This window comes from Malus sylvestris, chromosome 10 (assembly GCF_916048215.2).
Source record: "Malus sylvestris chromosome 10, drMalSylv7.2, whole genome shotgun sequence".
NCBI classification, from domain to species: Eukaryota; Viridiplantae; Streptophyta; class Magnoliopsida; order Rosales; family Rosaceae; genus Malus; species Malus sylvestris.
In genome coordinates this window covers 33,085,122-33,098,907 of record NC_062269.1, presented here as the reverse complement: position 1 = coordinate 33,098,907, position 13,786 = coordinate 33,085,122, and the positions used below count along the sequence as shown (strand labels likewise).

The following is a 13,786-nucleotide window of genomic DNA, read 5'->3' as shown; positions in this document are numbered from 1 at the left end:
CAGACACGTTTTGGTCTCACGTGTGGAAAGAAATATATTCTATGTAAAGTTTATTCTACGTGAAATTTATGTTGGATTTCTTAACAAATCACTAGTGAATTTCACGATATAACACGAACATGATCGGTTTTTAACGCGTCTTAGCAGATTCACCCCTTATCGAGCATTAACGCTCGACCCGAACATTAATTTTCATGCATATCTGAGTGATGCTATTGAGTTGTACGTAATTTTACCAGACTAATCAGTACAAATTGTGCTACCACAGTACCAAGAAATGACAAATAATTGCAAGCCTGCTTCTGTAGTGACCTCAACCAAAATACATTTCAGGCATCCAGGTCAGTTGGAAAAAACTTCTCGGTTGATGCTAATTTGGAAATAAACAACTATTCTGAACAAGCCACAATATGCACTCAACACCCCAAAATTTCGTGGTCCACGAAACGAGACGACATCAGTTTACTACAATTCACTGATGTTCATCAAGCGATCCTCTTAAACGAGCAGAACTGCATTAACACACCCGTCGTTCTCTGGATTATTTGTCACCTGAGCATACTTCCCTGCATCAACCACAAAGAAGAGACAAATGCAGCAACAAGTCAGAATCTAAACTATCCGCCTTTAAAAGAGTGATGGCAAAGCTATAAATGAGATGGCATCAGATAAAATGCCGACCACCACAAAAAAGGCTGAACTCACCCCATACAACTTTCCCAGCAGGTGTGACTAGACCGAGTTCACTGACATTCACCTGATATCCACAAAATAAGTAGATAGCGTAAAACACCAAGGGATTGGCATTATAAATGGTCATAAATGATCACATAATGAAAGATTTACCTCAATGATGGTTCCCTTGGTCAACACACCAAGAGATGTATACATTTGACCATTAGGATTCTTCTTCACACCAATGATCTCAAGGTTAAAAGTGGCTTTAAGTTCAGGGTGTGTCACGTGAGCTTTGGTGAATCGCAATCCACTGGGACGGATAAATCGCTCATACTTAGGAGGTTTCCTCGTGAAACCAGGTCCCACCAATGTAGCTTTTGTGACCATCCTCTTCCATTGCTTGGCTACAAAAAAGAATTGAGCAAATAAGCAACAGAGGACTAAGTAATACATTCACATGAAAATACTGGCATCAGTTTCAAACTTTCAATTATCCTCAATGTCATGTTATACGAACTTTAGCTTGATCGCATTTAGGCCGGAAATCATTATAAACGATAAATTTAGACAATAAATGAACCAACAGCACACTTTGATTGCTATGGAAGTAGAGAGGAAGAAGTTGGAGATACTTACTCTTGCGTTTTCCAGATCTAAGAATTTTGAACATCTCATCTTCAGCCACAGGCCTCACCTAGAGAAGATATAAAACTGTCAGAACATTATATCAATGATTAGCATACAATAAAAAATGAGTCGCACAGGAAAACAGAGAAAAAAAGAAAAAGCGTGGCATGTGCTCTTACCTTGGGCAGTGGGACTTCCCATTTCCCAGCTTTCTCCTTCCGCTTTTGCTTAATGGTGTTGTTCAGAATCTATTTCCAGCATAACGTCAGATAAGAAACATGAACAAATATCTTCCTTTTTAAGAAAAATATCTATTAATAGCTGGAAATCCGTACTTTCGCACGTGTTGTATTGACACGATCGATCAAATATGCGGGAATAGAGCCTTCATGAACATCATCATCCACCTTGCGCCTAGTTGATGACTCCTCATGCATAATCAACCTGTGGGCATTCACAAAACATAAATTTAACTCTACATATATGTAAATCGTCAGTAGCATAACAAACAAAAGATACAATAAGGAATCAACATAAAGACAATAGCCACTAAACAATATAAAAAGCCACAAATAAGGTTATGTAAAGTGTAGCTTATGCAGTTTAAATATGAATGTAACTATGTCTATGTGTATATGCAGCAGCAAATTAATAGTCATGACAAGTGCAATATGAAACAAACTGTTAGAAGCACATCATATGAATGTAGTTTAAGTGCTGTAAGGTACATCTCAACAGTCTATTCTACTGGGAAAAAGACACTAGAGAACTCACGTTTTCTTCATGAGAGCCTTTTCAGCATAGCGCTTCTTAGCAAACATCTTACCCTTGATACCTAGGGCCTGTTCCAATACAAACATTCCAAATGAACAAAATAAGCTTAAAGTTCCAATTTGATTGTCACTTTCCACGAAAAATAAAGGAAAAGGATTGGAATTGACCTTCTGAGCAGTCTCAGAACGCTTATGGACGAGACGAGCCTCCTTCTTGCGCTTTCGCTCGAAGTGGTCAGGTCGGTACCCATACCGCTTCCTGTGAAGGTCTATGTAATCTCCCTGCGGCTGAATTTCACAAAAAAACATTGCCATACAATATTAAATGCGTCCTACACATTATGAACGCTTAAACGAAATACAGCAAAGAGAGATGGAGAACAAACCATAGCTACTAAAAATTTGTCACTCCCGGTTTGTTGTCAGAAACTGTCACACAAAGAGCAAAACTGTCACACAGTAAGCCTCAGGACAAATCTATAAAACCATAATCACAAACATAAATTTAATTGAAACTAAAATGGTTAACTATCAGGGAAAAAAAGAACCAAAAAAAAAGAAAAAAAGAATAACCATCTAACAGTAACAAAAAGAATTTTCCTTGACCTGGCTTACTTCCTATCCTGTGATATCATCCAATACCAACCACGTTCAAAACAAAATTTCAGTCATTTAAACTTTCAAACTAGTCGAAGACTAGAGAGACAAGAGTAAGGATAGGCTGAGAGGAGGAGATGCGGCTGTAAGTGGTTTGACAGAGGGTTGATGAGGAGGAAGGACTTTGAAAGGAACTCTGTGAGTTATCTGTGGCTAGGGTTTCTAATTTGTGGGTTAAATGTTTTGGAATTAAGCGGCTCTAGCCCCGGATCCCATAGTTCTATACAAAATAGCATCCTTTTTTCACATATCAGCACTAGTATACCCTATAAACGCATATCACCCTTTTTTCACTTTATTATAAAAACCCAAATAAAGAGCTTCTCCGAATCTCCCTCTCCGCCCTTTGTCTAACATGCACCCTAAATTCACACGGTTTCAATCCACAAAACTAATCACATTTTTTTTAAGTCGAATGTAAAATCACATTTCTGCGTATACAATCATGTCCTATGAGCAGAATTCTGGTAGTGCTTATCGAAACGGAGGACAAATCACAACTCCAAAACATCATACAAAGTTACAAACATCAGAAAATTCTACTCTGCACAGACAGCATTGCAACTTCAAAATCTCAAGACTCGAGCTTTAAATTCACCCCAAAAATTGAAATATATCTTCACATATATTAGAAATGCAGAAATACATATTCAAATTTGCTCTTTCCTTTCACCCACGTTTAGCCAAAATACGCAATCACATATTTCACCTCTTTTATTTCAGAAAATAATTTGACAATAAATAAACAGGAGGTGAGTAATAAACAAAATAATTTCAAGAAAAGATATGGAATTAAAAAACGCCATATGAAGAACCAGTCGGAGTCAAAGTTCATACCTGTGAGTTTCAGTAAACCCTAGGGCCTAGGAAGAAGACGGAAGGAGGAGATGAAGAGCCAACAGGAAGAAGGCGGTGAACTGATTGGGCAGGGAAGTGCTCGGGGGTTTAGGATATATAGGTTTGTTTGTTGTGATAGACTGTGCGAAGGAACATGGTACACATCTGAAAGGTCAATCAGAAGAAGCCACGTGTCCAGTAATATAGAGAAAATTGAGAAAATAAAATAAAGGCCCATATCCGGCCCAGCTCACCCACCCCTTTCTCCTCCTTCTCGTCTTCAACCTTCACGGCAGCTCATCCGCCGTAAGCTCAGCTGACATCACCAGCTCCGCCGCAAACTTCACCCTACTTAAATTGTGAAGGGAAATGGCAGGCAGTGTGAAAGGTGACGGTACGGAAGAGTTTAAAGGCCTTAGAATCACATCACTGGACGATGATAGCGACGAAGAAGAAGAACAGAAAGAGCCAGAGGTTGCTATGGATGACGATGACGAAGAAGAGGAAGACGAAGAAGCAAGAAACTCTGTGATTTTAGGTTTTGTGAAAAAGCCTAAGAAATCCCGCTCTCTTCTTCGCCATTTCTTTCCTTCCAAGGCTGGAGGCGTTCCCGTATGCCATTAAACCCTTCAATTTCAATTTACATACTAGTCGGACTTTTCTGATGTTTTGGCTTGTCATATAGGCTTGGCTGGATCCAGAAAACTTGCCGTCCGGAAGATCTTGCTGCTGCGATATATGCGGTGAACCTTTGCAATTTGTGCTTCAGGTGAGGGATGCTTGAATTTCATTGATCAGATTATATCTTTATCATGCCATTTTCAAGTCGAGGGCGAGTTGGTGTAACGGAACGGAAACGTTGCTCCTTTGTGACATGTGATCAAATGGTCACGGTTCGAATCGTGGAACAAGCCTCTTTGCATGCAAAGCAAGAGTAAAGCAGCATACATACGAGTTCCTCCCCGACTTTCGCAGAGCGGGAAGCCTTGTTTGCTTGGGGTCGCGCTTTTTATGCCATTTTCAAGTAGTAAAAGTTGACAATTAGATTGTGATATTTGGTCTTTATTGCGTGGCTAGGTATATGCGCCAGAGGAGAAGGAATCTGCATTTCACCGAACATTGTTTGTGTTTATGTGTACGTCAATGGCGTGTCTTCGTCGTGATCAACATGAACAATGGAAATGCCAGCGGGACGAGCCCTCTAGAAGGTATTGTTCTCCCTATCATGTCTATACCAAAGGATTTGTGGTTTTTTTTCTTCTGATTATGTGATGTTTTTTCTTATAGCGTGAAGGTTTTCCGCTGCCAATTACCTCGCGATAATCCTTTCTACTCAAGTGAGCCTCCGAAGAAGGATAGTACGGAGGATCCTCTTATGGCTGGAGGTAGCATCTTGTATCAGTTAGCATTTACAGTTGCTAGCTTTTGCTTATGAATTATTGCCAGATTGTTTTAGCTTGTTCAACCTTGTTTATGTATATTTATGCTCCTTCAGTATTGCAATTTGACGTCTTTTAAACACTCTTCCAATTGAAGGGATCTTTTGATGATATTTGCCTTTTGATTGTTGTAGCTGCACTATGTAATTGGTGTGGTACCTGGAAGGGGAGTAAACGCTGTACTGGTTGCAGAAAAACACTTTATTGCTCAGAGAAACATTGGGTAATTGGATTTTTTGGGTTTCTGCAGCATCTTTTTTCCCCTTTGAAGTAGCATCAGCCATCCTTAAAGCATACCAAATATGTTTTGGTGGTTTGTAGGTCAAGCATTCTCGGTCTGGTCATGAACATGATTGTCAACGATTGAGGATTCAGCTGGCCGACAGTAGCTCTGCTAACAGTGAAACCACTTCTGCTGTAGTTCTAAAAGGCAAGTACGAAGTTGTATTTTCTTGGGAGGAGTTTTGGGTCGGCAATTTAACTGCACTTTTGAGATTTGGTGGGTTGGGTTCAAGATCTTAATACACTCTCTTGTTTTTCAATTGTGAACAGTTGCAAGTAATAATCTATGGCCAGAGTACAAAATTATACAGGAGCCTGAAAGTTCATATGACACGGAGATGCCTGATGAGAGTGTGGGCACTAATTCCTTGGTCTCTAGTAACCGAATGGATGATGGGCTAATGTCGATAGCAGACAATTTTACGGTATTAATTGTTGTTCTCGCATAACTAACATTTATGTTGTCTATGTATTGGTAGAAATGAAAGTTGTGCTCTTCTTCCTTCATTTTTTCTCTGATAAGAGAATAATAGTTTTTAGTTGCTTGAACTCTTACACGTTTATACCTCTGTAAAAGGGTGATGGTGATAGAAAGAGCTGGGCTTCATTCCACGTGCGCATAGCCCTGGCCCCTGAACAAATACTAAGGTGAATTTTTTTTTGGATAAATCCATTCAAATCAAGATACAGATTTCTGAAGGATGTGACTTGGTGCAGAGTGTTACTTCAAAGTTTTTTGCGCTTGTTACATTCCTTGGCTTTCATTGATCATAACCACTATTTTACTTCACAATAGTTGATCCATTTCCATTTTTTTTCTTCCAAATAACAGGTATTGTAGGAGTTCCGGTGCTAAACCCTTATGGCCTGTGTCAAGTGGCCGGCCATCCACGGCTGATATTCCTAAATGTAGTTATTGTAGTGGCCCAATGTGTTTTGAATTTCAGGTACCAGATATAACAATTGTTCGTTTTGATTGAAGCTCGATTCCAAGTTTGTGCATTTCAGTTTCTTTTACTACCACGACTGCCCTTTTCGTTCTAGTCAAAATTTTAACCTTGTGAGTTTTATTGGCTTCAGATTATGCCTCAGTTGCTATTTTACTTCAACGTGAAGAATGACGTGGACTCTCTTGATTGGGCTACAATCGCCGTGTATACATGTGAAGCCTCTTGTGATGCAAGTGTGGTTTACAAAGAAGAATTCGCTTGGGTTCAACTTTCTTAGCCATTTGCTCTCTTGCCAATACTTTGTACCGTCTAGATATGAGATCAAGTCTTGCTAGTATTAGTCTTAAATCAAGTGTTCTGTAGTTTTCTTATTTATCGGAACGATAGATTTTGACTGTCAAAAACTTCCACAGTTTTTGTATCGGAGTGATGTGAGATTTTGATCATGTACTCAACTCTTATCCAGATTTTCTTTCTGGGCAATTTTGTTAGTATGAGTAATGTTTGAGACATGAGAACCGATGTGTTCATGTCTAAATTAATCCATATGTCTAACTCGTCCATATGAAGAGTTGGCTTACAGTGCATTACCTTTGTCTTGGATCATTCCAACTAAAGCATTCTCATCTTCTTTACGCTCATTTTTTTTTGCACGTATTGCTTTTTGATCGCCCAACATTTCGTGCCAATGGCTGACTTTATTGTTGTCTTGTAAAATTTCCTTTGAGCTTTAGTGGCATACGACGATACCGCAACACACCCCATACACTATTCCACTTCATCCATCCAGCTTGTATTTTACGGTTGAGCTCTCTATATAGTTCTTCGTTATTTAGCAAGATAGATCCAAGACAACGAAAAAATTCATTGCAACAATTAAGAAAAAAACGTGTGTTTGTGATCTTCTAAACTGCTTTAATCTACAGGGAGGAAAATTTGAATTTGATTGTAAGGTGACGAGCACAGTGCATTAACCAACTGACCTAAAACAACTAAATTAACGACAAACCTGTGTTAAACTTCCAGGCCAAAAACCCATCTCATAAAATGAGTTTATCTCATTGAAACTTTGAGTTTAATAATATGAAAGTATTAAGAGAAGGACATAAGAGCTTACTTAATGACTAGATAAAAGAGCCAAGGCCAAAATAAGAATCCATGCTTCTCTCAGCTGGAAGCTTGAATCCATACATGTTGAGCCTCCATGATGCCTCAGTTGGCACTTTCACTGTCTCTCCCATCACGTCCGGCGACAAGAGCTCAGTCCGGTAATCCGAAGAATCTGTTCGAAGATCCGCCACCATTTTTCTCAGCAGAAAGAGTTTGTTTGCGAGGCAAAGAATGGCAACTCAGTATACAAAGCTAACACAGGCAAATAAACGTATAGGCTTATTGATAGTTTAATGCCAGTTTTCAGAGATTGGAGTGTATTTGCATCGTAGTATTTTATATTACGTGATGAGAGATACAGACACATGGGTGCATACATTATCTGGTAATGTTTAAAGTTGTATTTGTTGCTGAGATAAAATACTACTCATTAGGGTGAATAAAGTGACGTATTTAGAGTCTGGGGACCGACGTGATGCATGAGTTAAATTTTTGAAGTGCTATTGAAAGGCCAATGATATTATAGTTCTCATTTTTGCGAATTAGCTTCTGTAATTTATTAATTGTTGCAATTTAACTCCAATTATTTCTTTCGTTTTTTCCGACAAAATTAGAACTCTAAGACCATGCGTTAGGTGTTTTACACTTCCATAATGTTCCTCTTATACCACATATTCTACTCACATCAAGAAAAAGAATTAAGAAAAAATTAAAAACATGTTTTTCGAGTTGCAACACTTACTAAACTACAAGAGTTTAATAATGAATATTTTTTTATTATAAGCGATACTCTACTCTAATCTACAATAAAGAAGAAAAGAGAGTTTGAACCGAAACGCATATTGTTCCTTTTTACATAGATATTTTACCCAAATATTGTTTATTTTTTATTTTTAAAAAATAATGCAGTCCTGCTCCTGCATTGAGTGTTGAAGGGTTGTAGCCGGGTAGGGCATAGCGTCCGGCAGAAGCTTACTAATTATGAACCATTTTGTAATACTTATATAGCTTTCACTAAATAATTTCATCCGCATCTAACTGTCGATGAACGTTAAAAGATCGTCATCCCACATTTTTATGAACGATTATGTACCATGAATATGTGTGACTCTTGTAGTGGACCTCACATGCATTTGACGGCCAATTCATGCACGATTATCAGCCGTTTACACACAGTTTTCATAATAAATCTCGAACGTATTTAGCGGTCAAACGAATGTTAAAGATAGTTGTGTCACGTATTTATAATCGCTTACTGGACATTAAACACGCGGCCCTCACGGTAAATCCACACGCATTTAACGGTCGCTGCCCGTGGCCTCGGAAAAAAGCAATTAAACAAAAAAAAAAAAAGGAAAAACAGAAATAAAAACCAATTGGAAACACAATATGCAAGGAACCCAGAAAGCCAGACCCCATTGAGGGAGATACAGACAGATTCTTCTTCTGTATTTCTCTGTGTACGTATTACACAGAAACTGAGCAAAACCCTGGTTTTCTCTCTCTAGGAGCAGTTCAAGGTTTGCGTTTTCATCATCGTCCACCTCAAAGATGGTGAGCACTCTCTATTTTTCAGCTTTATTTTCTTATTCCATGATTTTTGTGTTAAATATCTTCGATTCTGATTGGTTCAGTTTCATGTATGCTTATTGTTCCTGACCAGTCTCTCGCTTCTCTACGGTTAATTTTAACTTTTACTCTGTAATGTTTCACTTTTTCATGATTTGTTCTGGATGTGACTTGTTCTGCAAATTATAGCAACTTTTTCACTCCTGTCAGACCAAAGTTTCGATTTTTAGTAATATTTCATGTATTGAGAAGTTGGGAAAGCTGAGAAAAGGGATTAAAAGATGTGTGTTTTGAGTTCGAGAACGTACACTGGTTAGGGAGTTTTCGGGCTTTTTTGGTAGTGAGATCAGTTAAAAAGAGGCTGTTGGTTTCTTAGGTTTTGAAGAAAATTGATGTAAAATTAAATTTATGGCAGGGAAAACCTTTGTTGATGTGAATTTGAGGAAAATTTGGTTATATTTGGGTTTTCTTGACGTAAAAAGTAACCTATAGTATTGGTAACACAAGACAGAGCCCATTACCCAACTTTTCATTGTCCTCTTAAAAGATTACCCACATTTCAGTTGCATTTTTGCAAAAATTAGTTCGTGGATGTTGATGTTATGCTAATCATATACGTTCATTTGTTTGTGCGCGCATACACTTGCGAATACCTGAATCAATATGCATGCATAATTTGGTTTTGTACTCCCTCTCTCCGCTTCACCTTGGATTCTCTTTTTGACAGAACAAGTTGGGTAAAGGGCAACGCGATAAGCTCCAGCAGTTCATCATGATAACTGGAGCAAGGTAATCCGACAATCATACGCAACTTTTCTGTTTTTCTTCATTTCACGTCTTTGAAATCCATGGCAGTTTTGCTCAGTGGTTTTGCTAGCGTATGCATGTCATGCATTGATATTTAGAGCACCATTTAAAACCAGTTGGCGTTGCATGTTGAATTGATCATGAGGATTTTAAAATGTTACATATAACTTCATCATAATTTTTGTCTTTCTAAGGGACATGTGTTTGTGTTGTGTTAGATTTGGTTGAGTTGAGCAGTTTTAATCGTCAGTTTGTTTATGTATCTTTTGAAGTTGAATTGGTTTAATTGGTCTGTGCACACACATATGTGCTTTGTATTAGACTGGTGGGCGTGTATCGTACCTTTTTCTACCCTTACTCTTTTTGTATGATTCTTGGATTGACTAGTCTAACTTCCCATCATATGCAGTGAAAAAGTTGCTCTGCAGGTTCTGAAGGAGAGTGATTGGCATCTTGAAGGAGCGTTTGATATCTTCTACACTCAGCCCCAGCTGCAAGCAGAGACTGATTCTAATACTGATTCTAATACTAATTCTAGACAATTGGAGGAATTATACAATACATATAAAGGCAAGCTTTACCTTTCCATTCACTTTTATCCTCAATCTTAGACATTAGTGTATATCTTTTGTTCACATTCATAGGAAATTGAAAAGACAGAGATGTAATCAGTTTATAAATTCACAAGCATGCGGTGTCATCAAGTTTGTAATAGCTGAATTTGGTTGGAATCCTATTACTTTAGTTGTGAACCCAATGGATTTTTTTTCCTTCAAGCTTCTTCATCAGCTGTGTCTTACTCAAATATATATTCGCGATACTGGATTGATTCATACTTATGTACTAGAGGATTAGTGATAATATTGCACGTACATATATAAATTTCTCATTTGTGATATAGTGATACTGTGATAGCATTGTACCTAAAATCAAATGGCCCAACAAATGTTTCTTTCTTCTTTTTTTTTTTTTTTTTGGTAGTTTTTAACCTAAGTTTATATGGTTAGCAGAATTTTCTTTTCACTAATAGAATAATTTTTTTTTTCCTCAGATCCAGATGTTGATATGATACTTGTTGATGGTATCAGCCTCCTTTGCAATGATCTTCAGGTAACTGTTTGGTGCAGATATTAACCTGTCTCAATCATTTGTCTTTAATATTGTTTGTTTCTTATGATTGTTTTCTTTCATTTTCTTGTTCTTTTATTTTGATTGACATGCTAGCTGTCATGATTTGACAGGTGGATCCTCAAGATATAGTCATGGTAGGTATATTCGAATAAACCTTGTTATGGTTAAGATGTGCATGCCTACAAAGTTCCTTTCAAGTCCGCCAAATTAATGTTTAGGCAATGTAAAAATTAAATTCTACGAAGTTCTGTCTATTTGAACTAAAGAACCTTCTTGCTTGAAAATTCAACAGAAATTCTGACAAAATTTCATATAGATATAGTGATTTTCTGGCTGGGGCCTTCCACATGTATGGGCACAGTCTAACATAGATTTCTAGGGGATTAAATGTTACATTTTCAAGTTTGGAGACTAATGTGTAGCGGGCTAAAATTTTGGGACATTGGTGAAATTTACCTTGAACTACATAAAAGAGAAATTGCGATGCAGGTAATGAAGATATTGTCATATGAAAAGTAAGCTTCATGAAAATCAAATATATGTTTCCAATTTGATTGGTTAACTTTTGTTTTTTTATTTGCCTACATTTTTTCAACTTAACCTTGTGACTTGGCTGGTTATTTTTGGTACAATGGGCTGTTGATGCAGTTAGTTGTTTCTTGGCACATGAAGGCAGCTACCATGTGTGAATTTTCCAAAGAGGAGTTCGTAGAGGGATTAGAACCACTAGGGTAGGTACAAAGGATTTTGATGTTTTTTATATTCTTCTAAACCTCAAATTATAATAGGTACATAGTCTATAACTAGAGAAATTCAATTAACAGAAGTTTGTGTTATCTGATGGCAGGATAGATTCTTTGGACAAGTTCCGTGAAAAGATACCATTTATGAGATCCGAGCTGAAAGATGAACGTAAGTGAAATGTGATTATAGTTTTATTTAAGTAATTAAATTTTTATTTGTACATCATTTTTTTGGTTTTTTGTGGAAGATACTCATGATGTTAACATGTATTTGTTCAAATAGCTTAACTGTAATGTAAAGATATTCATGTGACTTGAATTTTGCGAGAGTACCTTTATATTGCTGACATGATCTTCTTTTTATTTTCCAGAAAAGTTTCGAGAGATATATAATTTTGCTTTTGACTGGGCAAAAGAAAAGGTATGTGTTTTTACTTTTTAGCGCATGAAGAATTTTATTTGTTGTATTCTAGACAGTGCTTATTTCTCAAATTTGAAAGATAAAACTAGAAATGAGTTCCTTGACATATATTATGATTCATGAACAAAACAAAAAAAAAAAATATATCTGATACGGTATCTTAAATAAATTCTGGTATTAATTTGTGTGTGTGTGTGTGCACGCGTGATTATATTCCGTGTTCATAATCATATACACGTATATTGCTTCATTTTCATTTCAGGGTCAGAAATCTTTGGCATTGGATACTGCAATTGGAATGTGGCAATTAGTGTTTGCTGAAAAGCAGTGGCCGTATGTTGAACATTGGTGTCAGTTCTTACCGGTAAGTTACAAAATTTATTATTTGTTGAAAGTAGCTACGCTGGGCTTGCAGTAATCATTTATATTATCGGATAGGAATCATTGCCAAGGAGTTCTGATAAATGTTACAGTTTCTCTGCAAAATGGAGGCCTCATGTTGTTACCTTTATTCCTGCATCATTCTTTTACGAAATCATTGTCACGCCTGTTACATCTTTAGAAAGTTTGTTTGCGTTGATTCGTTGAAATGGCATTAGACATCCCAAATTGATTGTGAGAAATACAAAATTACCAGCAAACATATTGTGGTCTCCCATACTGCCACAGTATCATAATTTCTTGTATTCTAGGTTATTATTTTCTTGATTTGTTCCTGTCAATATATTTTCCGTCCTTGATTCCATCGTTTCAGGCTCGGCATAACAAGGCCATTTCGAGGGACACATGGTCTCAACTATTGGAGTTTGCAACGGTACTATATCAAGCATCTATGTAACCAAAAAACAGGAACAATGCTACCCATTCTTTTTATTTCATTGGTTAACTTGATATTCTGCTTGTAGGCTGTGGATCCGTCACTGTCAAACTATGACGCGGAAGGTGCCTGGCCTTATCTTATTGACGAATTTGTCGAGTACTTGAAGGAGAACGGAGCAATCCAAAAGGGTTAATTGCCTGAATGGAGCCAGAACTGATTAGGACTGCTTTTTGGTGAATTAGAAGTTTCTCTCAGCTTATTACTGTGATTGAGGAGTACTGCCCTGTAATTGAACTCGGTTCGTCTTCAAAACACGACGACCAAAACCTCGAGCTCTAAAATATATGATTTTTACACTTTACAATCGGTTAGATCGTTGGTCTGGAATGTATATTATCTGGTACAATTTTTGCCTCTTTGTTTCGTGGAGTATCTATCTAGTACAATATCTGACCAAGTGAAGCCAGCATCTGGCGCTTACATTCTGTCTAAACAAAAATGAATTTTATATCTAACGAAAAGGAGATACTCTCTTATGTGATCAAAACACGTCATGTGGTGAGCTTTTATTGACCGAGCATTTCATTTTTTGAACACATGGTTCGTCAAATGAGTGATGTTCCAAAGACTATGCATTGGTTGCATGAGAGACTATGCATTGGTTGCATGAGAGACTATGCATTGGTTGCATGAGAGACTATGCATTGATTGCAAGAGAGAAATGAAAGAGGTAAGAGAACCAAGAGAATGAAAAGTACTACAAAGGGCCATCCGGATATTGTTTACAAATGGCAACTTATAATTATACATCATCTGCCCTCCTCATTTTAGTGCTGGGTCCTCTCTTTTTCTTCAAATCTTGTTCATTTATGTATGCTCTCACAAAGGAACTCCTAATTCATTGACAAACGTCAAAGAGTAAAAGGGCTCGTTCGTTAACAT

General features: G+C 37.3%; 3 protein-coding genes across 5 annotated transcripts; 2 read left to right on the top strand and 1 right to left on the bottom strand.

Annotated features, from left to right (window-relative positions):
- Window positions 1-268: 268 nt before the first annotated feature.
- Window positions 269-3,698, bottom strand: LOC126585948 (uncharacterized). 2 transcript variants are annotated; one of them, XM_050250585.1, is made up of 10 exons: window positions 3,573-3,698; window positions 2,465-2,507; window positions 2,247-2,366; window positions 2,080-2,147; window positions 1,641-1,749; window positions 1,485-1,553; window positions 1,315-1,372; window positions 847-1,082; window positions 706-757; window positions 269-566 (listed from the first exon to the last, which is right to left on the bottom strand). In XM_050250585.1, the coding sequence occupies exons 2-10, from the start codon at window positions 2,465-2,467 to the stop codon at window positions 499-501; spliced, it is 783 nt and encodes a 260-aa protein (XP_050106542.1). In that variant the 5' UTR covers window positions 2,468-2,507; window positions 3,573-3,698; the 3' UTR covers window positions 269-498. The 2 variants fall into 2 exon arrangements, with proteins under 2 accessions (XP_050106542.1, XP_050106543.1); XM_050250586.1 differs by having other exon boundaries at window positions 2,465-2,527; window positions 3,573-3,670.
- A 111-nt stretch (window positions 3,699-3,809) lies between these two features.
- Window positions 3,810-6,830, top strand: LOC126585946 (uncharacterized). The gene is made up of 10 exons (XM_050250577.1): window positions 3,810-4,184; window positions 4,258-4,341; window positions 4,650-4,780; window positions 4,860-4,957; window positions 5,146-5,234; window positions 5,333-5,441; window positions 5,564-5,718; window positions 5,871-5,941; window positions 6,126-6,240; window positions 6,374-6,830. The coding sequence occupies exons 1-10, from the start codon at window positions 3,942-3,944 to the stop codon at window positions 6,518-6,520; spliced, it is 1,242 nt and encodes a 413-aa protein (XP_050106534.1). The 5' UTR covers window positions 3,810-3,941; the 3' UTR covers window positions 6,521-6,830.
- Window positions 6,831-8,642: 1,812 nt separating this feature from the next.
- On the top strand, window positions 8,643-13,297 carry LOC126588013 (uncharacterized). Of its 2 annotated transcripts, XM_050253137.1 has the most exons (11): window positions 8,644-8,907; window positions 9,650-9,711; window positions 10,139-10,299; window positions 10,781-10,839; window positions 10,971-10,994; window positions 11,509-11,591; window positions 11,708-11,772; window positions 11,975-12,024; window positions 12,287-12,388; window positions 12,779-12,838; window positions 12,930-13,297. In XM_050253137.1, the coding sequence occupies exons 1-11, from the start codon at window positions 8,905-8,907 to the stop codon at window positions 13,035-13,037; spliced, it is 777 nt and encodes a 258-aa protein (XP_050109094.1). In that variant the 5' UTR covers window positions 8,644-8,904; the 3' UTR covers window positions 13,038-13,297. The 2 variants fall into 2 exon arrangements, with proteins under 2 accessions (XP_050109095.1, XP_050109094.1); XM_050253138.1 differs by lacking the exon at window positions 10,971-10,994 and having other exon boundaries at window positions 8,643-8,907.
- The last annotated feature ends 489 nt before the right edge of the window (window positions 13,298-13,786 follow it).

Coding starts and splice junctions, on each gene's coding strand:
- LOC126585948 (XM_050250585.1), bottom strand. Junction 1,750..2,079: donor AAGGCTCTCATGAAGAAAAC/GTGAGTTCTCTA, acceptor GAATGCCCACAG/GTTGATTATGCATGAGGAGT. Junction 567..705: donor TGCTGGGAAAGTTGTATGGG/GTGAGTTCAGCC, acceptor TGGTTGATGCAG/GGAAGTATGCTCAGGTGACA.
- LOC126588013 (XM_050253137.1), top strand. Junction 10,840..10,970: donor TCCTTTGCAATGATCTTCAG/GTAACTGTTTGG, acceptor ATGATTTGACAG/GTGGATCCTCAAGATATAGT. Junction 12,025..12,286: donor TTGACTGGGCAAAAGAAAAG/GTATGTGTTTTT, acceptor TTTTCATTTCAG/GGTCAGAAATCTTTGGCATT.
- LOC126585946 (XM_050250577.1), top strand. CDS start 3,942: ATGGCAGGCAGTGTGAAAGGTGACGGTACGGAAGAGTTTAAAGGCCTT. Junction 4,342..4,649: donor CTTTGCAATTTGTGCTTCAG/GTGAGGGATGCT, acceptor TTGCGTGGCTAG/GTATATGCGCCAGAGGAGAA. Junction 6,241..6,373: donor CAATGTGTTTTGAATTTCAG/GTACCAGATATA, acceptor TATTGGCTTCAG/ATTATGCCTCAGTTGCTATT.